We start from the raw sequence: 26,849 nt of genomic DNA on the forward strand, positions 1-26,849 counted from the left end.
AGCCCAAAGTAACTGTAAATGGACAGCATGTTACACAGCACGTTTCTAGCTGCAACAGCCACTCAGTGCGCTTAACAGTTTATTAACGCCTCACACACACACACACACACACAAACTCGTATGTCCAGTGGCGGTGTCATCCATGCAAGGTAACAGCCACTCATCTACCGACACCTGGTCAACGATCAGAATCAGAGACGCTTCATTTGTCGTTTCATTTCACGTGCGCACGAAACGTCCATTTCCCCCAGCGCACAGCAGTGCAACACAAAGACAAACACACACACACACAATAACTACAGGAACCCACATATCCAAACTAACACATATATCTAAACTAAACAACAACAAAAAAAATCTCTGTCCAGGAGAACGAACGCCAGCCAGGATGACTGTCGGAACCGCCGGTCTGCATGGGCTAGCAGTTAGCTTAGCCCGCCCCGCTTCCGCGTCCGGTCAGACCGCCCTCGGCGTTTCCTCTTGGGGCGCAGCTCCAGGCAGGGCCGTGGTCCCTGGGCCCACAGGACGCAGCAGACCAGGCTCCCCCAGCCGATCCAGCGCCAGCTCCCCCAGCCAGCACACGAAGACACAAACTGAGACGCAGACGTGGACAAAGACACTGCGTGGCCGGGACTGGGTGAGGCCGCTGCAAACGTGAATTTGTGCCGCCATCTCCCATGCAAGGTAACAACCAGCCCCTGCACCTCGTCAACTTTCAACTCCCACCTTTATAGTGGAGGATTGTTCAAATAGCAAAGAACCCAAACTGTGCACACATTGGAGAACGCCACTCGAGATGGTTTTGTTCCAGAATATCACGTGGTTCAGAATTTACATTACGTTACAGTCATTTAGCCGACGCTTTTATCCAAAGCGACTTACAATAAGTGCATCATTCATTTGTTAAGCGTGGTGAAACAACGGCGGGGAAGTTGTAAACTAATATAAAACCAGAACAGACCCGATCGGAAAATTCATTGTAGAATTAATTGAACTTTAAGACACACTGAGAGTAAACTGTCAGTGCACGGCAGTGTTACGAGCCTCGTCCATTTCCAGGTGCCCTGTCTTATAAGAGCAAATGCATGCAGGGACTTAGACATGCAACGCTGTCATCTTTACATTTTTACCGTCAATGTGTCAGAAGTAAATGAAGTCATTAGGCTTTTCTGTTCATAATGGCGTGAGTTTCAACAGAAATGATCGCAGCTGTAGTGTAAATAAAGGCTGAGGCGCAACTGTAAGGACAGTTTTAAGAGCTCTGCAGCACATAAGGTAAAGTAACAGGGATGACGGTCATGTGATGAACACCACGGTAGTGGTAAAGCTCCTGTAGGAACCACATGCTTGGTACAAGATGGCGAGGCTGTGTCCAGACACCTGGTTGGTTGCCCTGCTTATATTTGTCTTGTGAGTTTCTGTTGGTACTAAAAGCATTTCACTGCTCACTGTGGACCTTTGAAACAGAAGGCAATTTGTTTTGTTTTGGGGGTTTTTTTGGGGGGGGGGTTCCCCCCCTTTTTCACCCCAGTTGTATCTGGCAAATTATCCCACTTTTCCGAGCCGTCCCGGTCCCTGCTCCGCCCTCTCTGCTGATCCAGGGAGGGCTGCAGACTACCACATGTCTCCTCCCATACATGTGGAGTCACAAGCCGCTTCTTTTCACCTGACAGTGAGGAGTTTCACCAGGGGGACGTAGCGCGTGGGAGAATTACGCTATTCCTCCCGCCCCGAAGAGGCGCCCTGACCGACCAGAGGAGGCGCTTACCACCCGCAGACACGGCCCAATTGTGTCTGTAGGGACGCCCGACCAAGCCGGAGGTAATACAGGGATTCTAACCAGCGATCCCTGTGTTGGTAGGCAACGGAATAGACCGCTATGCTTTCCCCGGACGCCCCATCACTTCAATTCTCATGCTCTCCTCTTTACATGTCATTGTCATGAATAGTACTTAAATAACTACCATGACTACCAGTGAAACCATCCATCCATCCATCCATCCATCCATTATCCAAACCGCTTATCCTGATGTCAGGGATGTTGGAGCCTATCCCAGCAGTCATTGGACGGCAAGCAGGGAGACACCCTGGACAGGCTGCCAGGCCATCACAGGGCCAACACACACACATTCACACCTCGGGACAATTTAGTACAGCCGATCCATCTGACCTACATGTCTTTGGACTGTGGGAAGAAACCGGAGAAGCCGGAGGAAACCCACGCAGACACGGGGAGAACACGCAAACTCCACACAGGGGACGACCCGGGAGGCCCCCAAGGTTGGACTACCCCGGGGCTCGAACCCAGAACTTTCTTGCTGTGAGGCGACCGCGCTAACCCCTGCGCCACCGTGCCGCCTCACTGAAACCAGTCATGAAAATAATGCAAGAGGCCAGTGACGTTGCTTTTCAAAACGCCGTTTAGGGATTAAAATCTGCAACTAAAGGAGAAGCTCCTTCAAGGGCTTTTTGAAACACGACCTAATCAGACTTCACTTGATTTAGCCTGTGTTCAACGTTCAGAAATAACGAGGCAGAAAATGCGCCATTCACCTTTTATTTTGGTTTCATGGACATTAAAACGCTGACAAGGAAGAAGGAAGAAGGTGTCAAAGATCCTAGAAGGTGTCCTGCTGTTCACGAAGAGCAGAGTTGTCTAGAACAAGGTACGTGTAAGCCAGTTACAAGCTGATGCAAACACACAAATGACAGCAGAGCACTGATCATATTTAACATCAGATAGATGTGGTGTTACATAACAGGTTAAAAGTAGCATGATGGAGGAGATATCTCTGAATATATACATACTAAATCCAAACGTGGATATGATCAGAAGCACAAGGCAACATTCTCTTGCATCAATCCGATAAAGAAAAATAACTTTCCCTTCCTTTGTAACCTCCATAACATGCAGTCGCCGTCGAGGAACAAATCGGTACTCAGAACATATTCGGTGTAAATGTGTACCGGTATTTTACTGGAACATCTCAGAGGCTGTTTTTCCTTTACTCCTCCTTCTGAACTATCGAGCAGGACGACTTCTGTCCTACCCAGAAACCCGGCATCATTTTCTGCTTGAAGGGGCTCTTAACCTGCTGCAGGAGTCGGGCCTCCTTCCTCCCTGCGCCCCCCTCTCCTTTCCCCTCCGCTTCAGCAACAACGTAGAAGTTCATGACGCCGGCGGGCTGGTCCAGGTACACGCCGATGGTGGAGCAATGGGCAACGTGGCGGATCTCGGTGCTGACACCGTTGAACCAGGCCTGGTAGTGGGAGCCGCCCCAGCCGAGACCCCAGGACTCCTCGTTCTCCCCCAGGCCGCAGGGTCCGTCGCTTCCCCTCCTGCCTGCTCCTTCGTAGGCTGCTCCCACCACCACCCAGCCCGAATACTCCACCTCCCAGTAGGCTCGGAAGCCCAGGATGCCCTCCTTACAAAGAACCTGGAGGTAGAAGAGAATGAACCAACCATTGCAAAGGCTGTGTGTGTGTGTGTGTGAATATGCCCCTAGGAAAATGAATGATAGCAAAAAGATACAAATTAATATGGTATTTTGTGCGATTTCTTTCATCCCATTACTATTATCCCATTACTGTTTTTTAAAAAAAAATCTTTATATGGGAAAGGCACATAAATATAGCAGAACAAAGACATCAACAAATAATTATTTCCCTTTCCATTTTTTGTATAAAGCGTGCATCCTCAGGATCAGGGCAGAAGAGTTCGAGTGTGTGTTCGTCATCCTTTGTTCCAGTTCCTGATTTGCAACACGGAGTGAATTAGATTTCCCCAAGAATGTTACTAGAACCTAACCAAACTATTCACATTACACTCAGTAGGATATACAATAACAGCACAAGTGCCTATAGGAAATAGCCTTCAGAGATACTCTTAGGCACCATTTGCACACACAATTATAATCCACAACAACAAAAAGAACTATTTACAGGAACCAAAGGGGGGCTACCCACTGCCGCTGTCATTGAAATAGTAAGAGTAATCAAAAATGTATTCAAACAAAAAGGTTACAAAACCACAAAGCCAGTGAGATCATGTAAAATCTGCTCTCGTTGGGGCTATACATTTTATCCAATTGCTCCAAATTGGATAAAATGTATCCTGTTGTGTTCTTAGGAGATAGGTCAGTTTCTCCATTCTAGACATTTCTAAAATAATTCCAATCCAATCATCGTATGTGGGTAAAATCGGGCGTAACCATCTCCTAGATTATCCCATTACTGTTCAAGTACTATTATATTTCTGTAGTTTAGAAAGTCTTCCTATAGTATCAGTATAGATATGGTGTATAGATATGGTGTAATACTATAGCGTCTGTGTGGTAATTTGATGGGAATAAATGGGATATACTGTAGTGATGTTCTCTGCTTTTAATATAATCCACATAAATATAAATGCTAAAAATAAGTAAAGCATTTCCTGTGGTTTCTTTCATCACATTACAACACAAATACTGTGCCATTTCTGTCGCACAGAAAGGGTTCCTCGAGTGTTCCCATAGTGTTCCCATAGCAGTGCTCCAGTACATGACTACAGTGTTTTTATATTAAAGTGATGGGGGGGGGACCCGGGGGGGGACCCACAGGAAATACCCCACAGGAAATACCGCAGCAATTTTCTGTGGGGTTAGTCGCCTCAGAACCGTTATCGCTGCTGCCTAAAGGGGAACGTACCTGTGGCGTGTGCTCGTATCTCTCCGGTCTGTCTAAAACGGGGCACGTCACGTCATCGGTCATGCGCGCCACCTTGGCTCCGCCCTCCGTGATCCACAGCGTCTTATTGGCTGTCTTGTCATCCAAGGATAGGTTGATCCAGTCTAACGGGCATGGAGGGAAAGAAAGACCCGGCACAAGGGGAGCGTTTCATTCTGCTCCGCTCTTACCAAACCATACAGAAACGGACGTTTAAAGACATTAAACTTGCTCACTTTTGACCTTATTAACGTAACAGTTTCGCCATTACGTACAGCTCTAGCTAGCCTTACGCTTTGTTTGTGTCACACTCTAAAAGTTCCCCGGACAACACAAACTAGTAAAATAAATAGTGTAACGTGCATGGATAAGATGACACGCTGGCCGCTGGCTGGCGGGTCTGACCCTTTAGTCTAGCGGTTAGCGATGCCTTCTGCGGTGCGGGCGATACGGGTTCGCGTCCCGGCCGCGGCAGTTCCTGTGGTTGCGTTGTCCCCCGAATTCGCTACATTGGTGTCAGAAGGCCATCGGAAGCGTAGGCGCCCTGAGGCGTGAAGGACCTGGTATGCTTAAGCGCGGGGACGCGTTTCCCGAAGGAGGGGGGGTAGTGTAACGAACATGGATAATAAGACATGCTGGCCACTGGTTCTGACCCTTTAGCCGAGCGGTTAGCGATGTCTTCTTATCCATGCACGTTACACTACTCCCCCTCCTTCGGGAAGCGCTTAAGCGTATCAGCTCCTTCACGCCTCAGGGCGCATGCGCTTCCGATCGCTCCATCCCACTTCTGACACCAATGTAGCGAATTCGGGGAACAACGCAACCACAGGAACTGCCGCGGCCGGGAAGCGAACCCGTATCGCCCGCACCGCGGGAGACATCGCTAACCGCTCGACTAGAGGGTCAGACCCGCCAGCCAGCGGCCAGCGTGTCTTCTTATCCGTGCACGGTACAATATCTTATCGTTACGGAAAGCGTTCTACGAAGCCGTATTAGGGTGATAGGGGGCGCAAAACCACCCCCAGTCCCCCCCCTCACTATGTCCCTAATACGGCTCCCTACATTTCAGTTTCCAGACCAGGACTGGAAGGATGGCTGAGGCTTGTCGGTGAGGCAGTGCGCAGGTTTTACTTTTCTTACGTTTGAGAAGATCGGCTCTGCACACGGGCTCGGCGACGTCGGGCTCGTAGACCGGGATCTTTTCTGGGTGGTGAGAAAAGGGACACGTCTTTAAATAGGACACACGAAAATGTTAATGACAAGCTAACACCCCCCCCACACACTGCAGCCTTAAGCTTTTAATGGCCTATAAACAAGCATTAGCAGAGGCCGTTTCCTGATGGCAATTACAGCCCGTTGAGAGGGAAGCCCCAGTGGGAAATGTGGACCGGTTATTACTGTGCTCTTCACGAGAGAGTCTTTTGGATATCTCACCTGCAGGAGCGGCCACGACTTTAGACTTGGATCCTGTGAAAAAAAGACACACGTGTGACTACACAACGTCCCTCCACAATCCTCAGACGCCCCGCATTTAGATTCGATGCGAGGAAGAGCGAGTTATGTATGGAGATAAATCCAGGCCAAATTGTGATAACTTGAAAAATAACATTGTGTAAACTACTAATCAGACACGTTAGTCCCTAGCTAATGGGTCTGACCCTTTAGTCGAGCGGTTAGTGATGTCGTTTTGTGGTGCAGTACACCCCGTAGCGAATCCCGCACTGGGCAAGAAAATAACCGGTTACATTGGTGGCAGCGGAAGTGTGCAGATCCTCAGGAGTCTCTTCGGAGCGCGGGAAGAACAAAGCGCGAGGTGCGCTTCCGGGGAGGGTGACGACTGTAAACTACTAATAAGACACGTTAGCTCCTAATTAACTCATCTGACTCTTTAGCCGAGCGGTTAGTGACGTCGCCTTGTGGTGCAGTAATACCCCGTATCGAATCCCGCACCGGGTAAGTACATAACGGATTACAGATCTTCTTTTTTTTTAGTTTCGAATCTAATTTTTCGGTTTCAGAACTTTTCCCGCCACTTTCACATCTTTCTTTTTTTCCCCCGGTTTTTTCGGTGGCTTTAAAAAAGAAGGATCTCATGAGAGATCATTTGTCCTACTGATTCATCTATTTTCTGGGCTTAGTTCACTTGTCGCCACATTCTCCAGTTTCCTTTCTCAAACGCCTCTTGTGTTTAGTAGGCAGCCACTCGTTGCTACTTTGTTCCTAGTGTAAACTACTACTAAGACACGTTAGCCCCTAGTTAACGGGTCTGACCCTTTAGCCGAGCGGTTAGTGTGGTCGCCTGGTGGTATCGAATCCCGCACCGGGCAAGAAAATAGCCGGTTATTTAAAAAAACGGTGTTTTCCTTGAGCTTGTGTTGTCTTGATTTAGCTGTGTGTAATTTTATTATTTCTTTAATCTGTATTTCTCCTTGAGGATCTGGGAATGTCGGGAGGGGGTGGGGGGGGGGGAGGGGAGGCGTTTATTGTGTTAAGTTAATATGCTGAAATTCTAAATGCAATTAAAACATTTTTTTTAAAGAGTTGACGAAAATCAACACCAAACAAGCATTTGTTGGCTAAGGAGTGTTAGATTGCAAAATAGTGTAACGTGCATGGATTAGTAGACACGCTGGCTGCTGGCTGGCAGGTCTGACCCTTTAGTCGAGCGGTTAGCGATGTCTCCTGCGGTGCGGGCGATACGGGTTCGCTTCCCAGCCGCGGCAGTTTCTGTGGTTGCGTTGTCCCCCCGAATTCGCTACATCAAAATAACAGTCCAAAGACCCCCTGTATCTTAAAAGCGGGCTTTTCCTAGAGAGATCTGAAGACTTTAAAGCTTCTGCGGTTTGACCAAGATGTCAGTCTCACAGCGAACATGATCAGTTTTATTTGTTCTTTTTCTGCTCTCTTGTGTATTGAGTACTCTTATTGAGTACTTTCTCAAAGGGATCTACAGTAGGCTGTTTTCACTTTATGGATCACAATGTGAATTTACACATGCCGAGAATTTGCCATGGCGGGTTGCTCGACATTAAGATGCCAAAGCATGAATGTTTAGAGTCAGATAAGACAGAACATTCAACATAATCTATATAAAAAAACGGTTCCTAAAGTCTGTCAAGTATTAAAAGATCTAATTTGCAATAGATTAAGGACTCGTGGCATGATAGGTATCTTTCCGTACACGCCGCAGGAGCAGTAAAGACGGTCCTATGTGTCGTGCACTTTACTGTAGTACAGTATCCACGTGTCTTACCTCGTCTGTGGGCGGTGGGCAGGATCCTGGCTGCAGGAGCTCTGGTTGGCATCGTGATGTCGGTGGCTGGATGTTGGGTTTTTTTTCTTGTCCGGAGCTCCGCTCAGCTTGGGTGTACGCCTGTAACTGTGTGTTCCGGCGCTATGGGTAGGGGGTATTAAAGCTTTTGGGGGAGCGCCACGGAGGCCCCTGTCAAATAAACTTTTGGTCAGGTATGTAACGATAATGAGCTCATGTGGTAGGCGGGCCCGCTGGAAACCTGCCAAGCCGGGGCACGCATGTCAGCAGCAACACAGGAACCCGACCCACTGACCCATATGCATGTGAGAAAGTGGCGAATTAAGAGCGCAATTCTACTGTCATCTCTTTGTAATCAAAGACACATGGTGGAAACGAATGCCTCCCTGGGAACTGAGTAATGCTTTACGTATCCAGGGTAATTATGTAAGGCAAGAAGCGCAGATGCCCCCCTGGGGCCGTGCGGTAAGACGTAAAGGAATGTTACGCTCATGGGGACTTCAGCTCGTTGTGATGGGGAGACAATGTAACCAAGGATGCATTGAGTCAATGGAGATTCATTTGACTGGAGATTTGATTATTGGTCATTATTGATTATCGGTGTGTTAAAAGAAGTTATGCATATTGTTTATTAGACAAAATGAGATAAAGGTCCGACCCTGGGAAAGTAGACTGAGACAGCAGACTCTTATCTGAGATGTAGTATGACTCTGGTTGTTGGTCCCTTTTGCATGTGGATACTAACAGTGGGTGTTCCACTTTCAAAGCCATTTCTACGTAGCATGATTTAAAAGACTATTACCAAACAGTGGAAAATAGGTTTGGCCGAGAGAGGTTATTCACTTTAAAATGTAACGGTTTTACTCTTCAAAACAAGGTGAAAATATTATCTTTCTGTGACTGTAATAAAAGGCCAAAGAATTAACGAAGTGGGCCAAATTAGAAAGCCCACAAGCATAGGTCTAAAAATGTGTTTTAAGAAGTGACTCGTTAAGTGGTGCTGAACAAGGTTGCTGAAGTTCTTCTGATTCCAAGACGCTGGTTGCTGCTGGGCCCTAAAAGCCTGACCTTGATGCTAACGTACACCACAGCTACTGAGCAGGATCATATCTCCATCCTTTGTTGTGACAGCTCTGATCCCCAAGAGCCAGGATGCCTCTTGTTTTATGGACATGGGAGAGGAATTGAATTAAAGCAACCAGGACAAGTATGCATGCCTCTCAGTTATGCCCATTCTATCATCTTTACTATCTCATATACAATATAACCCCCCCCCCACGTACACACACACACACACATACCCCGCTGCATAGGACTGTGCCACACAAACACACACATGCACACACTACATGACAGTTACCACCTCCATCACTTAACAGACTGATCTATCTGCTGCTACTATTATCAGTATTTTGCATAACTGTACATGCACATTGCACATATGGTATGTTGTATGTATGTACGCATGCAGTTGGTAGTAGTTCATAGTCTTCTCATTTGTACATACACGTACGAGCAGTTTGGGTTTTATTATTTAAGTTTCCCTCATCTGAGTCTTTAATTTTAAGTACTCTTCCTGATCCTACTTGCGGCTGCAACAACCAACTGACAATATGAAATGGCATTCAAAGCGTATCCCGCTTCCGTAATGTTATGCATTTCCAAGTAAAATAGGATATTAGGGTGGGACAAAACGTAGGGAGGCTTGTGATTTGATTGGATTATTCAAAAAAAAATTTGTTGCAATGTTGCTCACCCGCCTACTCAGATTTGGTGATGCAGTCACAAACACTTGGCTGTATTAGAAGAAGTTAAACTGATTAAATTTAGATTTTTTGTGATTATTTCTGGCAGACATTGTTGAATAGGTGCATAATATTACTGGGTGAAAGCTAACAAGGTAAAGAGAAGGCCATTTTCATTTAACATTGTCTCAGTTTTTGTACTTAATAAAATGCTATCTTATCTGTCTATAGATATATCCTCATAGATGTGTCTGGGATGACCCAACATTCCCTGAGAGAGGAGTACTGGTGGGTGCACGAGGCAGGCCTCAAGGAGAGGTATGGCATGGTGCTGGCCCTGTAAACACCGCACACATATCACAAACATATACACGTCCACGGCAGATATAGCATCACAGTGAAAGGTTTTATGACCAGAGAGGTGCTCTTTCCTTCAGCTCAGAGGCATTTGTAATGGTAAATACAGAGCTAATGCAGGTCAGACCCTGAGCTTAAGACCAAAGAGCCTCCAGTTGAGCGACTTTCACAGACACAAGCGTTAAGCTTGTCAGATGTACTGTACCAAGCAGAGGCATTTCTGACTGTCCACATTCACGCACCTCTGTGTTCTATGTAATTTTAATTCAGGTCTTGATTGATTGATTGACTTAACTGAAGCCTAAACTTAGCTTGTTGGTGTTTTTAATCATCTATGTACTGTCAACAATAAATGAAACTTAACTGCTTTTTACCTATCTTGGCATGAGTGTTACTGAAGTACAAGCTGCTTTATCTGCTGCAAAAGCAGCTGTAATTACACGGATCTTACACTCCCTGTTATTACAGCTTTTGAGATGATCTCTCTTGACTCTTGATAGCTCGTGTCAGCTTCTAAACCACTAATTGTCTACTTGAATCTCTACCGGCAAAACTGTTTAAAGACCTCTTGCCTTTTCTGGGACCTACAATGCTAGACATTGTTAATTTAGAAGAAAAGATGAAAGCCACTTTATTTTGCTATTGTACAGGTTACAATGACATATGTTCTCTGCATTTAATCCATCCTATTGTATAGGAGCAGTGGGCAGCTGCAGCACTCGGAGACAAACTCCAGTTCTTCTTTCCATTGCCTTGGTCAGGGGCACAGACAGGAAAATTAACCCTAACATGCATGTCTTTTTGATGGTGGGAGGAAACCGGAGCACCCGGGGAAATTCACGCAGACACAGGGAGAACATGCAAACGCCACACAGAAAGGACCTGGGACAGCCTGGGGTTCGAACCCAGGACCTTCTTGCTGTAAGGGAACAGTGCTAACCACTGGGCCCCCATGCCGACAGACGTGGCCAAACCTCTACTTAAGAAACCGCACCTTGATCCAGGGTCTCTTAATAACTATCTACCAGTCTCTAATCTTCCATTCTTTTCTAAAGTACTAGAGAGAATTGTGTATCAACAACTTTTAATCCAAAGAAAACTATCTATGAACCTTTTCAATCAGCTTTGAAGGCCTGTCACGCCACTGAAACTGCTCTAACCTGAGTGGCAAATGATCTTACACTTGCTATGGACTCTGATTCCACCTCTCTCCTTCTATTACTGGATCTCAGTGCAGCCTTTGACACCACTGATCACTGTATACTATCAGACAGAATAAATTGTTATTTTGGTGTCTCTGGCCTAGCTCTCTCTTGGCTTAATTCCTACTTACCTGGAAGAACACGGTGTGTCTTCTACAATAATATTACATTGAAATTCTCTGATGTTAAATATGGCATACCCCAGGGCTCGGTTCTTGGCCCTCTACTTTTCTCTCTTTATATTTCCCCTCTTGGCCAAATTATACGTAGTTATGGAATAAATGTCCATTGCTATGCGGATGATACTCAGCTGTATGTGCATGTAAGAGCTGATGATCATACTCAAATTGCTAATTTAGAAGCCTGCTTGGCAGCTGTGAAAAATTGGATGTACTAAATTTCCTGCTTTTAAATTTGGGTAAAACTTGGATGCTGGTTGTTGCCCCTGCTAGACACAGACACCAATTTGATCAAGTAACACTAACAATCAACGACTCCGATTTCACAAAGTGTGGCAGCCAAAAATCTTGGTGTTACATTTGATCCCAGCCTTTCCTTCGATAAGCACATTAAAGAAATCCCTAAGGCTGCCTTTTTTCACTTATGTAACTGTGCTATCCTGAGACTTTATAGTATTACTTACCTAGAGGGAACTGTAGGCTCCAGGTGTTTTACTTGTCCAGGTAGTCTATACAAAGAAGAAGAAGATGGATGTGTCTGTTCTCTCTCATCAAACTGTAGGTTTGTGCACCCACCACACTGAGCAATATGGATTTCTTCTTATCTTCATTATCAATGTCATTTGTAGTAAGGAAATGTTCCATAATTACACAGTATTCCTCCCATGCCTGCACTTCTTAATCAAATAGTGGCAGCATTCCAACTGTTGCCATCTCACCTGCATGTTTCTTCCCCCTTTCACCAAGTCTTTTTTCCTGCTGGAGTCTCCAACAATCAATCAATCAATCCATCAGTGCACATTGGCCAGGTTGCCAGTTATCTCCAGATTGTCATCGTTGCCAATATAACATAGTGAATAAAAAACATCAGTGAGGACTCAGAACTCCAGAAGTAGTTTTTCTTTAGCTTTACTTGACTTTGGCAGCTTCAACAAACAAAATGAGAGAGAACAGACACACCCATCTTCTTCTTCTTTGTATAGGCTACCTGGACAGGTAAAACTCCTGAAGGCTAGAGTTCCCTCTAGGTAAGTAATACCATAAAGTCTCAGGATAGTCCATACCCCCTCACTCTACCACAGGCTTGTCCCCAATAGAGACACTGATGTCCCGGAGGCCTAGGTCTGCCTTTGACCTGTTAGTCCAAGACTTGAAATCCAAGATAGAAAAGAAACAGTGGACACATAAAGTTAATCATGACACAAATACTAAGTTCAGAGGTTTTGCACCTGGTAATCAAGTTTTTACTAAAAACTATGGCTACAGTCCCAAATGGATGCCTGCAACCATTTAGAGCTGCACAGGTCCACTGTCATACACAGTTCTCATTGGGAATAGACAGATTCTGAAGAGACACGTTGATCAGATCAGTAGGCGGGAGCTCAGCGAGATTTCTGAACTAGATCTCAGTATATCCAAGGATGTGGGTTTCCCATCCCCTGTGGAGCCAGAACAAGTGCAGTCCCCTGAGGTCAGTGTCTCTGACTCTCCAACAACCCCTGTGGATGGCTTTGAGAGTGGCCCACATAAGCTGGAGAGTGAGTCCCCACCTGTATTACAGGAAACACAACCCCTGAGGCGCTCTACCAGAGACAGAAGCCCACCTGACTACCATAGGCCCTAACCTTTGGGGTCAAGATGATGAGAAACCTGCTAAGTCCCACAAAGCCTGGGGATAGGACCTTTGCACAGTTGGTAACTTTATTGAAAAAACACTTTAACCCCAAACCAAGTGAAATTGTCCAGAGATTTAACTTTGACTCCCGTATAAGAAAGCCCACTGAATCTGTTGCTCACTATGTTGCTGAATTAAGGAAACTAGCACAAGATTGTAATTATTGAGAGACACTGGCTCAAATGTTATGAGACAGGCTGGTATGTGGAATAAATGATGACCGAATCCAGAGAAGATTATTGTCTGATACTAACCTCACATTTGACAGTGCCCTGACTCTAGCCCAATTCAAGGAGTCAGCAAATGAAAATGTACAGGACTTACAGACAAAAGCAGGAGCTATGTCATGTAATGCAGTGAGGAGTTGTGGGTCGGAGAGCACTGGACAGAAGAGAGAGAGAGCCGTCCAAGTGCTGGTGATGGTAATAAAGACTGTTACCGCTGCAAAGGGAAACATGCACCCACTGACTGTCATTTCAAAAAGTACAAAATGTCATGCATGTGGAATGACTGGACACATAGCCAGAGCATGTCGCAATGAGAAAAGGGCAAATGCTGAAAAGAGGACTGACAGATGACCCCAAGAGAGACGCTTCACACAGGAGGAGCGCAGTGCACACTGTCATTCTCACAGAGTCACCGAAGGAAGTGATCCCTCTGATGAGGACCAAAAGCATTTTCATCATACAGTGTCTGAGGTGAAGATGAAGATGAGAGGGAGCCGCCCTATAAAGTGTGCGTGGGTGTAAATGGAGAACCAGTGACATTTGAGAATGATACTGGGTGCTGTTTCACCAAACTAAATTAAAGTACAAAGAAAAATTCAAAAATGTTCCTAAATTAAAAAGAAATACGCCTGGATTTGAGAACATATACAAGAGGAAAGATATCTGTGCTGGGGAAGACCTACGTGAAAGTGAAATTCCACCAGCAAGAACAGACACCCCCATAACCCAGCGACTGAGGATGCACAAGCCAGTGCACTGTTAGTGCCGGTCTCAAGCCCGGATAGGTGGTAAGGGTTGCATCAGGAAGGGCATCTGGCGGGAAATCTTTGCCAAATCACATCAAAAGCTGCTCGAGGAAAGGAAAGGCCTTTCCTCGAGCAGCTTTCCCTACAGCTGATCATCGCTTACGGCATTAAACAGGCTTGTACTGTCTCATGAAGAATTTATTTATTTGTCGAGCACTTTGCCTACTGTTGAGTGTTTCTTTTAACAAAGTTATATTATTATATATAATGTTGTTACACTAATTAACATTACTCGTGTTAAATTGATCTCTGTGTTCTATTCTAATTACGAGGAACATTACTCATTAACATGAATTAATTAACTAATTATTATTATATATAATATATATTATTATATATACTATTATTAATTCATTGGTTACTTAATTAATTAACATTACTCATGTTAAATTGACCTCTCTGTGTTCTATTCTAATTACGAGGAACATTACTCATCAACATGAATTAATCAACTAATTATTATTATATATAATATATATTATTATATATACTATTATTAATTCATTGGTTACTTAATTAATTAACATTACTCATGTTAAATTGATCTTTGTGTTCTATTCTAATTACGAGGAACATTACTCATTAACATGAATTAATCAACTAATTATTATTATATATAATATATATTATTATATATACTATTATTAATTCATTGGTTACTTAATTAATTAACATTACTCATGTTAAATTGATCTCTCTGTGTTCTATTCTAATTACGAGGAACATTACTCATTAACATGAATTAATCAACTAATTATTATTATATATAATATATATTATTATATATACTATTATTAATTCATTGGTTACTTAATTAATTAACATTACTCATGTTAAATTGACCTCTCTGTGTTCTATTCTAATTACGAGGAACATTACTCATCAACATGAATTAATCAACTAATTATTATTATATATAATATATATTATTATATATATTATTATTAATTCATTGGTTACTTAATTAATTAACATTACTCATGTTAAATTGATCTTTGTGTTCTATTCTAATTACGAGGAACATTACTCATCAACATGAATTAATCAACTAATTATTATTATATATAATATATATTATTATATATACTATTATTAATTCATTGGTTACTTAATAAATTAACATTACTCATGTTAAATTGATCTCTGTGTTCTATTCTAATTACGAGGAACATTACTCATTAACATGAATTAATCAACTAATTATTATTATATATAATATATATTATTATATATACTATTATTAATTCATTGGTTACTTAATTAATTAACATTACTCATGTTAAATTGACCTCTCTGTGTTCTATTCTAATTACGAGGAACATTACTCATCAACATGAATTAATCAACTAATTATTATTATATATAATATATATTATTATATATATTATTATTAATTCATTGGTTACTTAATTAATTAACATTACTCATGTTAAATTGATCTTTGTGTTCTATTCTAATTACGAGGAACATTACTCATCAACATGAATTAATCAACTAATTATTATTATATATAATATATATTATTATATATACTATTATTAATTCATTGGTTACTTAATAAATTAACATTACTCATGTTAAATTGATCTCTGTGTTCTATTCTAATTACGAGGAACATTACTCATTAACATGAATTAATCAACTAATTAATATTATATATAATATATATTATTATATATACTATTATTAATTCATTGGTTACTTAATTAATTAACATTACTCATGTTAAATTGACCTCTCTGTGTTCTATTCTAATTGCGAGGAACATTACTCATTAACATGAATTAATCAACTAATTATTATTATATATAATATATATTATTATATATACTATTATTAATTCATTGGTTACTTAATTAATTAACATTACTCATGTTAAATTGATCTCTGTGTTCTATTCTAATTACGAGGGACATTACTCATTAACATGAATTAATCAACTAATTATTATTATATATAATATATATTATTATATATACTATTATTAATTCATTGGTTACTTAATTAATTAACATTACTCATGTTAAATTGACCTCTCTGTGTTCTATTCTAATTATGAGGAACATTACTCGGATTGTTTTGTGTGCTGTGTGTGTGTGTGTCTGTGTGCGTGAGAAAGCGCGTTCACGCCATGTTTGTGTGCGTGTGCGTATTCGCGTGCGTGTCTTGAGTGTGTGCGTGTATGTGTGTGTGTGTGTGTGTGTGTGTTTGCTTGTGTGTATATGCACGCACACACATGTCAACTTAATCATCCTCTGTCTCTGGAGATATTATGCAACACGGGGATGGGTGGGTGGGTGCGTGGGGCAGCGGGGGGGGGGGGTTCAGAGGTTTGCCCAGAAGACATCCCAGCCGACACCCGTCCTTTTAAAGGAAAAACACACTGACACAGCTCTTGTTACAAGTGACCTGCCTCCTCCTCCTCCTCTCATCACCTTCCTCTTGTCTCATGCACATCTCCGGTCCGCTGGCCCTCATCACCTCCCCTCTGTCCGATATCAAAGGTATATAAGGGCCGCAGGAAGCAGCCACGCCGGCAAGTCCTCCGAGGAAGGAACGAAGGGGAGCAGAGAGTTTGGAGTCAAACCAGGGAAGGGAGATTCGTCTTCGCAACGGCAACTCGAACCAACAAGATGCCCACCACCACCAGGACCGTGTCCGATACCCGGAGGCCAAGTAAGGCTGAACTGTGTGACTTTCCTTTCAGAAAAACTGTGTTGTACTAAGTGTGAGATCTAATTTGCTTTTGACCAGGTAGACCACACCTTGTTGAACAAGTCCTCCAGGTCAACTAGATCTTCAGACTAGATCTTCAGACTATCTCGTGGCTCACCTGCATTAGTTTCCAGTGAAAAAGCAGTGCTCTATTAGTGCAAGGCTGGAAATGGTTCCTCTGTTAGCCTGCCGTAGTAAGCCCAGGCTGTAGCTGTAGGGCACAGCGAGGCCGCTGCTTTGCATAGCGGATGATCCGTGGTGAAAGGGGGACTGGACTTCAGTACTTGTCTTGGTAATGGCCATGGCACAGCACCGACACCTATGCACGTCTTTCTGCCGGGGCGTCGCGTATTCATTTACCAACTGGCAGCAGCGTCTCATGAGATGTCCCAGTCGCCTGGTTGGACAGAGAGTTTGACTCAAGTTCGGTTTTAACACTAGAACGACCAAGCCGGTCCTTTTGGCCGTTTTGGGTTTTCAAAGTTTCATAACTTTGGTTTTATCTTGACAGAACATAAGAGTTTAAAAACCAACCATGGGCGGTCATTTTGACCCTTTGACCACCCCCTGGTTGTTCTAGTAGTTTGTTTGTTTTTTTTAGGTTCCGGTCGTTGTTTGGGACTGTTTCTTGACAGAATGTAGAGTTCAAAAACCGGCCGTCACTTTGACCGCCCATGGTCGTGTTGGGTAGGAGTGGAATCCCGCTCGTTCTCGTGTTAAAACACGTGCTGTTGTGTAGAGGTGTAGTATCTCCCAACAGAAACTGTTACTACTGGCCAGCAGCGTGCTCCCCAGTTGAAGAAGATCAACTTCCTAACTTGGCGTGTTTTACGGTTTCAGCCCAAAATTCGACTCCTCCAATTACAGCTTTTTTATTTTTCTATTCCAGATATTCAGTCTATACGCAGTTCATTGATATCGGTACGCCATCTTGCTGCCCATGAAGTAATCAGGATTCCTGTATTGGTACCATCTCGGGCGAAAGTTGAAACAGAGCCACATTTGATTATTGAAAAACAGTGTTGAAGTTGTTAAACTGTTAATTTTGGTGTCAGCCGTTTCTTAACAGACATGCTAACATGCATTAATTTCTCAGTTGGGTATTTATCTTGGCAGACTGTAGAGTTTAGAAACTGCCTGTGGTCGTTCTAGCAGTTTTTAAGTTCCGGTCGTTGTTCTGAACTGTTCCAATGGTTATTTACAGTTCTTTATTTACATTTCACGTTTTATAGGCCTTGTTACCCTTGTTAGATCAGCAATATGTGTTTTCCGTTGTGTTTCTCAGGGCATATTTTCACTTTGCTATTCAAGTTCGACCGTGTCTCTCTGAAGATTAAATTGTTTAAAAATAGTATTATAGTGGCTAACATGTTCATTTCGGTGTCAGTACTAACATATGTAATGCGTCAATATCTCAATTGTGAATTTGTCTCGACAGAATATGGAGTTTAAAAACCGGCGGTCATTTTGACCGCCCACGGTCGTTTTAGGTAGGAGTGAAATCCCGGTCGTAACAGTAGATGCCAACCTTAATGGAATAGAGATAATTAATGTGTGGTCAGGCTTCACTAGTAGGTCCGGTTCGGACAGTTGGAGCAGCTTGGTGCAGCCCATCTCAGATGTTTGGCGTGGTGGCCGGTTGTAGTGCGGCTGGACAAAGCCATTATTTTCATCGCCCCGTGCTATATCCAGACAGTGGGTTTAACATTCCCGCATGATGGATTACCTCCAGAAAACCAGTCAACAGACAGAGAAATACCAGGTCGTTTGGAAAGGACACTTGGATACCGACGCGCTCGCAGGCCGTTTTACGTCACCTCAACGTCACGGCTAAGGTCACAGACGAGGAACGCCCGTCTTCCTGCTGCTTAGACAGGAAATGTTGATGTTCACCATCCCCCCCCCCCCCAAAATCTTCCAATCCACTCTTTTCTTTGACTTCCACGTCACTTCTGTGTATAAATCAGTGTCCTCGTTAAATAGAATCACAGTCAGACGGCGCGAGCCAAGTTGTGCTTTGCTACTGCTCCCAGGGGATTTGCATGGGCCAGAAACATATTAATCATTCATTTTAGAGAGGGGGCGCTGCCATTTGAGCCGCGGGGTTTAGGATTTAGGCTGGCAGACGCTGCCATAGTTGTGCAATGGAGGATTAACTGTCTTCGAAGGTTCCGCGCAGTCCTTTCCAGAAGCCTCAGGGACAGGCACCACGTGGTGCCGGAGTATCGATTACAAAACCTGCTCGTCAACATTTGAATCTCACGGGGATTTGCGTCCTCGCGCTAAGAAAGGGGCGCACACGCTAGACAACAGCGGTCGCCGTCCCTCGTCCGGCGCTCGGCTCAGACGAGGGGAAAACTCCACGGGAAACGATGAAATGGGATAAGTCTCAGGAGGAGCATCGGAGGAGAATCAGCATCAGGAGGCCTCTTCCAGGACGGATAGGCACCAGTAGATGCCGAGTAGACAGCAGACAATGTGGTATAGACAGACATATAGAACCCCCCCCCCACTCCCAAGCACTCAACTAAAGCAAACAGCACATCAGCAAAATACAACTTTCCCAACGACAAACATGAGGACAGTTAAAGCCACGTTTGATACTAAAAAGTCCCAGCCGAGTCCTTCCACTCCATGTCGAGAAATCAAAATGGAAGAACAGCGACGTTGCACAGAGGCTCTGGTTTAGGGGGGCCCCCCCTGACCGCTTGGGATCCTGGGCCCCTGGGCTTGTGCCCTGTAGGCCCGTTCGGTAATCCGTCCACGGGCATCAGAGAGAACTAAAGCAATGAGAACGCTCGATGTCTTCCCTCCCAAAGATGGAGGGAGCATCACGATAATCTGTTGACAACATTATGACGTCATGTCTGAAGAACTGCAGTTCTTGTCATTGTGTATTACATGTTGAAAAAAGGTCATCCCCCCTCGTTAAGGACGGGGGGGGGGGGGCGAAGATTTTCGGTCAAACTTTCACCCGGGTTGGATTAAGTGAAATGTAACGACCCCGGAGAAGGTAGAGGTCTACATTATTGCCCTGGTGGCTAACCAGCCACCCTTGCTTAGTCGTTGCTGAGTGTTTTTGCACAAAGTGTTTCAGAAGTATTGAATCAACAGATTACTGATCTAAAGCATCCTTTTCATAACAGCGTTTTACTTTCACCGCCACTGTTGTTTTCCACAGGCGACGTAACCCTAACTTCCAAGCCAAGGTGAGGCGCACAAGGCGAAACCCGTCTTTCAGCGGGAACTGCCCCAACCGCCCTGGTCAGAGGATAGCCACCTCGTTAGGGCGCAGCCCGATCCGACCCCTGAAACAGATCCGCCCCATTAACACTGCAGGAAAACCTCGCTTGATGTAGGGACCCCTCTTAACTAATCTGGCCCGTGAAAGTAGATCCCCCCCTCCTCTTTCCTCATTCGATAACACATACCAGGTTTGATGCGTCTATTAGTGGGCGCGCTGGCCCGGTGTGACCGCGGGGGCCCGAAGCTGTGGAATGGGAGGCGTCTCGGTAATTCCAGCCCCCTGGCACGAACCAGGCCGCAGCACAGGAAGCACGTCGCGGCCGGAGCGAGGACCCGACGGAGGCAGATGGTTTTCTAAGTATAAGCCCCTCTGAGTGATGGCTCGCTTCATGACAAGTTGAGACACACCTGCCGTGCAGAGGACAGTATTGATGATTAATCTGAGAAATCAGAGCTGATGGATGCCCTTCTCCTGACCACTTCTCTCTCTTCCCCCCCCCCCCCCCGTGTGCTCCTGTCTCCTGCAGGCAAACAAGGAAAGGGTGAAAACACGCCAGCAGGTGAGGCAGCCCCACCTCTCGGGGTCGGTTTTTCTGTCATTTACGTTCACGTTAGAAAAACACACGCCGTCCTCTCTCCTGTGGACACGATGGTTGCTTGACGCTGCTTTCTCCGTTTGCCCCTCAGAGAAAATCCCGGCCTACGACCCGGACCTGCCCGAGCCCACCTGCAGAGCTGATCTCGTTGAACGTATGAACTCCCCCCCTGCTACCCTCCCTCACTACAGTCCTGAATATCCAACTGTAAATGAAACTAACAAAAGCTGACCTGTGGCCTTTTCCACGCGGGTTTGTTGCTGCAGTCACACTTGCGCTCGTGCACGCGTGGAGTATGTTGGAGAAAGTTGCTACCTCCGGAGACGCTCGGGAAAACGTCATTTTTAATATTTTGCATGCTGCAGCACTACCAAATACAAGGCTCTGGTGTTTACATCCTGATTTAAGTGCGTCGTCTTGGAGAGGAGTGTGATTTTAGTGTTTTCGCTGTAGCAGAGGGACCGACCCACTTTGTTCGGTAGCGCAACTAGGGGCCAAATACTCCGCAGTTAATCACTACACTACATCACAATACGTACGTGTCAGAGGACACGTTTTTGCGAGACCGAAATACGTGTATATGGACACGTATTAGTTGCCACTGGGGCCGCAATCCCGTCTTCTGGCCACTGGGGGCGCAAGAAAAAGGGCGGACAGCGTCATGGCGGCAGCAGTCCTGCAACCAACACAGTAGATGGGTGCGGGAGGTGCGGCAAGACGCAGCACACCGATGAGCGGAAGTGTCCTGCAATGAACAGTAAGTGCAACAAGTGTCATAAAAAGGGACACTGGGAGCGTGTACGTCACTCTAAAGCGGCGAGAGACGTCACTGAAGAGGTTAAACAGCTGTGCTTTCTGGGAGAAGTTGGCAAAGACAGCAGTCAGGAACATTCGCTCCGCCATCTTTGTTCAATATTTTTGACATTCTATTGCGTCATGACCATGGTCATGACAGACCTAGAAAGGCTTACAGGGCGCCCCTAGCGGCATCTGTGAGATACGTGTCAATGAACGCGTATAAGTGACTTGCAGAAGCGTGTCCATACACACGTAAAGAGGAGGCGACCGGTCTGTCATGACAGACCTAGTAGGCTACAGGGCGCCCCTAGCGGCATCTGTGAGAACACGTATAAGTGACTTGCAGAAGCGTGTCCATACACACGTAAAGAGGAGGCGACCGGTCTGTCATGACAGACCTAGTAGGCTACAGGGCGCCCCTAGCGGCATCTGTGAGATACGTGTAAATGAACGCGTATAAGTGACTTGCAGAAGCGTGTCCATACACACGTAAAGAGGAGGCGACCGGTCTGTCATGACAGACCTAGTAGGCTACAGGGCGCCCCTAGCGGCATCTGTGAGATACGTGTCAATGAACGCGTATAAGTGACTTGCAGAAGCGTGTCCACACACACGTAAAGAGGAGGCGACCGGTCTGGTTAATCTTCACATCTGTTTTCAGACTGGATCAGCCTCACCCTGGACGACAAGACGGCCAATAAGATGCTGTGGATCACAGAGGGCGGAGCCAAGGTGGCACGCATGACGGATGACGTCATGTGCCCCGTACTGGACAGACCAGAGCGATATGAGCACGCTCCACAGGTACGTTTTTTTTTTTTTAAACACGCTCCAGCTTTTTAACTGCTTAGTCAGCAAACTCTTCATTATGATAAGTCAGCTCGAAACTCCTCGTTGTACGTAAGAATTGCTTAAAATGTGTTGCGCGCCCTCACCGTGATCGGCGCATTCAAACGCCGGAAGTATCGCGCCAGGGGGTGGGGTTTGGCTTTGGGTTGACAGGGGGGGTTGTGAGAGGAAGGCGATGGGAACTTGAACCTGAGAGCAAGTCGCCTGTGAGACGTATTCAAAATCAGAGCCAACATGGCTGACAGCTAAAATGGCAGCAAAAGACGGGCGGCTGGTCCAGTTTGGACGCTTCTTGTGGACAACACTGGTCCACTAACTTAAACCACCCGGCATTAAATGAACCTATTCTCATCCACATCACCGTCTTTCTGTCCTACACCCTGAAAGGTGCTCTGCAGGGAGGGCATCCTGGGCTTCCGAGCGTACTGGGAGGTGGAGTATTCGGGCTGGGTGGTGTTGGGCGCCGCCTACGAAGGAGCGGGACGGAGGAACGGCGACGGACCCTGCGGCCTGGGGGAGAACGAGGAGTCCTGGGGGTTTGGCTGGGGCGGCTCCTGCTACCACGCCTGGCACAACGGCCGGAGCACGGAGTTCACAGACCTGCCCAGGAGCCCTGTTCTGGGTGTGTACCTGGACCAGCCCGGTGGCATCCTCAACTTCTACGCCGTGGAGGAGGCGAAGGAGGGAGGCCGTGAGGGCGCGGGGAGGAAGGAGGTTCGACTCCTCCAGCAAGTTAAAGGCTCCTTCCGGCAGAAGATGTTGCCGGGTTTCTGGGTGGGTACGCAGTCGTCCGTGCTGATGGTTCAAAAGGAGGAGTGACGGACTGACGACATGGTCGCCACATTTCAGTTTAAGATACGAGGGGTCAGAGGTGAATTTAAGGGTGGGTTTCATAAAGTTTGGTCACACAGAATTAACTTCACTATAAATAATTTTAACTTTTCCAGTAACTCTGTAGTTAACACATTTGCCCTCCTCATCTCTCGAGGGAGCACGTGGTACGTGAAAGGAATTTACAGTTTTCCGTTTTTCTCAAGTTTCGGACCTGAGGGGTTAGAGGTCATCCAGACATAGATTTAGTGTCCCGTCGTAGGCTCACAAGACTTCTCTGCCTACCTCAAAGTTTACAGGGATATATGTAGTATTTATTATGACGTGTAAATAGTTTTGTTACTCTGTTCTTCCAGTCTGCTGAAAACACGTACGATTGTAAATGTGATGAATTCATGTGTTAAATACACAACATGTTGAGTAAGTCACATCAACTTTGACCTGTCTTGTTGTCTAAAAATGCACATTTTCAGGTGTTGTAATCTCTGTAAACACAAATAAAGACAAAAAAAAACGCATTGATTGCAGTGATTTAGTAACAGACGGTGTGGGATCGGCTACTCCCCTCGCCTCATCCTCTGTTAGATTTTCCTTGTCGTCTTTGTTACTCCTTAAATGCGTTGAACGTATTGTTAGTTTTTCTGCTGTAGTCACACTGTTGAGCAGTGGCGGATCTAGAGATTTTTTCCTGGGGTGGCAAGACTGTAGATCCGCGCCTGGGAGGGGGGATTCTAAATCGGCGACTTCTGTTTGAGATGAGTTTGGTGCGGGTCTCATTGACCTTCGCCATGCATGCACATAAAATATACTTTAAAAACATATCTGATTTATAAATGGAGTGGCAACAAGGGTGGCAAGACTGTGTCCCAGAGGTGGCAGCTGCCACCCCTTGCCACCCTGTAGATCCGCCCCTGCTGTTGAGTAACTACTTTATCTGCCTTTTTTTGTGTATCTTAAATTTAGTTTTCATGTGTGTGTTACTTGTTGCTAGCTCGTAGATGACCAGCTACTTGCCTTTTGCTATCTGCCACTAACGTTTAGCTTAGCTTTTAGCCGTCCCGTAAAATACTGAATCAATGCATGTTCCATACCAAACAGATACGGGACACGTTTCCTTCCGTATCTTTGAGAATCAATCCAGTACAAATCTATGGGGGGGAAATATTAGCTACAGGCAGGGCTGGGCAGTCTTATCCAGGAAGGGCCGGTGTGGGTGAAGGCTTTTGTTGCAACCAAGCAGTTACACACCTGATCCCACCAATCAGCCAGCAGAGTCTTTGCTGAGGAACTTGATTAGGAGACTCAGGCATGTAACTGCTTGGTTGGAACAAAGACCTGCACCCACACCGGCCCTTTCTGAGTAAGAGTGCCCACCCCTGGACTAGACTATTAAGACTGGGCGATTTGTGTGATAGAGGGAAACCCTCCTTCTCTGTTGTCCCTACGTCAAGTCAATTTTATTTGTATAGCCCAATACAAATTTGCCTCAAGGGGCTTTACAGCAACACAACATCCTGTCCTTAGACCCTCGCCCATCTGTCATGTTGTGTTCCACTACTGAAACGGAGAATTGGCTTGTCATTGGTCGTGAGTCACGACCAATGATACGCCTGACAGATTTTTAAAAATGGCAACCAACCTGTGAGTGTAGTCAACCACCACCAAAAAAAAAGATGACAAAAACTACAGAAAGAGGCGGCACGATGACCCCACAGCAAGAAGGTCCTGGGTTCGAGCCCCGGGGTAGTCCAACCTTGGGGTCGTCCCGGGTCGTCCTCTGTGTGGAGTTTGCATGTTCTCCCCGGGTCTGCGTGGGTTTCCTCCGGGGGCTCTGGTTTCCTCCCACAGTCCAAAGACATGTAGGTCAGGTGAATAGGCCGTACTGAATTGGCCCTAGGTGTGTGTGTGTGTGTGTGTGTGTGTGGGCCCTGTGTGATGACCTGGCAGCCTGTCCAGGGTGTCTCCCCGCCTGCCGCCCAGTGACTGCTAGGATAGGCTCCAGCATTCCCGCGGACAAGTGGTTCGGATGATGGATGGAAACACAGAAAGAAGGGAATGGGAAAACGATTACTGGGATGCGTGAGGGAGAACGTGTACAAGGCCAGCTGCCCCGTCCGCCTCCGTGGTTTCTCCATTAGTGACGAGGAGCCATTGCAGTTTCCTCGACGTGATTATTGACAGGACTCCTCACAAGCAAGTATGTGGGCATTTTTATGTCACGTCTTTACGTAAGTCTACTGCTAAAGGGTAATGCAGGTGTAAGAGCAAGGCCCATTGTTTTGGACAAAATGAGCATTATGCAATAATCAGATATTTGTTTGCTCCTCAGTCTAGGGTCATATAGTCCGTCCACCCCCCGCCAGCATCCCCTATTTCCATTTCAGGAGGTTGGCAACCCTATCCACTGCTGACATCCCTGCTGTGGCGCTAATGCTTGTGCGAACTGTGCTGCTGTAGCACACGGCTCCCCACACTGCTGGCAGGAGAAGTAACCCAGTAAATGGGTAATTAGTTAAAGATTACAAATATGCTGGACCAGAAACAGATGCCAGACTCGAACAGGAGGCAGAGAAGGCTACAATATTCAATGACGTCACAAGGCAAAGACATATGAACTGGTGCCTTGTAATTTTTTTTAAAAAATGAACAAAATAAAATAGATGACCGTAGGTTCAGCGACAAGTATTTCTTCTGTCACTCTTCCTTTGTTTTTGAACCGCTTAGTCGTTTCTACTACTTTTCTGACTGGCTCCACCCTAAAATAGATCCTTCGGAAGCTCAGTTCTCAATATTTGGATCCAAAATTAGGTAGGTGACAATATCGGAACAATACCCGGTTAGATACTATCAATTAAAAATCGCTTCAACCTTATGTAACCGGTTATTTTCTTGCCCGGTGCGGGATTCGATACGGGGTGTACTGCGCCACAAGGCGACATCACTAACCGCTCGGCTAAAGGATCAGACCCGTTAGCTAGCTAGGGACTAACGTGTCTTATTAGTAGTTTACACGTACAACAGCTCAATATACGCTCGACCAACAAATAACAAAATCACTGCAGCCAAAGCACACTGCTACCCATGATACACCACACTACCCACAATGCACCTGCACTCAAGATGGCGACCTCGGTTCTGCGCTGGTCAGCTACGGTTTCTGTTTTTGTTCATCTGGTCGGTTTCCAGCTCTCACTCTCTGGTCACATTCAGCAGGGACGAGCTTTTAAACCTCCGACCGTCCGCCTGTCAAACCTTTCCCCGTTTTTCCTTAAACCGGGACGTTTCAGCGAGCGTACACGCTGTTGGTAAATAAGGGTGTACCGCTTTAAGAGCGAGATCTGGGGTCGTACTCTGATTGGTTGGTAGGGAGGGGCGAATGAGGAAGTTGTTGTTTGGCGCGAACGGTAGTGGGAGCTCCGCGCAAGTGAAAGGAAATACTATTACTAAGAACTGTGATATATTGGGACCTATGTCAACGTTTTGTGCAGCTGTGAAGAAGGATTAAATGTGTTTCCAGAGAGAGAAGACGGTGTCCTCACCATTTTCAGACGAAGTGAACTATTGAACTGTGTTGGGTTGTACTCCGGAGCTTAGCTAGCTAGCGAACTTCGACCCTGGACCCCAAATAAGTTCCCCTGTAACTTCCGG

At 45.5% G+C, this 26,849-nt stretch overlaps 2 protein-coding genes across 2 annotated transcripts; one reads left to right on the forward strand and one right to left on the reverse strand.

The window, feature by feature from the left end:
• Nucleotides 1-3,005: 3,005 nt before the first annotated feature.
• On the reverse strand, nucleotides 3,006-8,009 carry LOC130131950 (stonustoxin subunit beta-like). The gene is made up of 5 exons (XM_056301677.1): nucleotides 7,958-8,009; nucleotides 6,139-6,171; nucleotides 5,845-5,907; nucleotides 4,687-4,829; nucleotides 3,006-3,437 (listed from the first exon to the last, which is right to left on the reverse strand). Exons 1-5 carry the CDS (start codon nucleotides 8,007-8,009, stop codon nucleotides 3,006-3,008), a joined length of 723 nt encoding a protein of 240 aa, XP_056157652.1.
• Nucleotides 8,010-9,976: 1,967 nt separating this feature from the next.
• LOC130131951 (stonustoxin subunit beta-like) lies at nucleotides 9,977-23,189 on the forward strand. The gene is made up of 5 exons (XM_056301678.1): nucleotides 9,977-10,059; nucleotides 12,797-12,996; nucleotides 20,815-20,877; nucleotides 22,183-22,325; nucleotides 22,758-23,189. Exons 1-5 carry the CDS (start codon nucleotides 9,977-9,979, stop codon nucleotides 23,187-23,189), a joined length of 921 nt encoding a protein of 306 aa, XP_056157653.1.
• The last annotated feature ends 3,660 nt before the right edge of the window (nucleotides 23,190-26,849 follow it).

This window comes from Lampris incognitus (genome assembly GCF_029633865.1).
Source record: "Lampris incognitus isolate fLamInc1 chromosome 17 unlocalized genomic scaffold, fLamInc1.hap2 SUPER_17_unloc_1, whole genome shotgun sequence".
Lineage (NCBI taxonomy): Eukaryota > Metazoa > Chordata > Actinopteri > Lampriformes > Lampridae > Lampris > Lampris incognitus.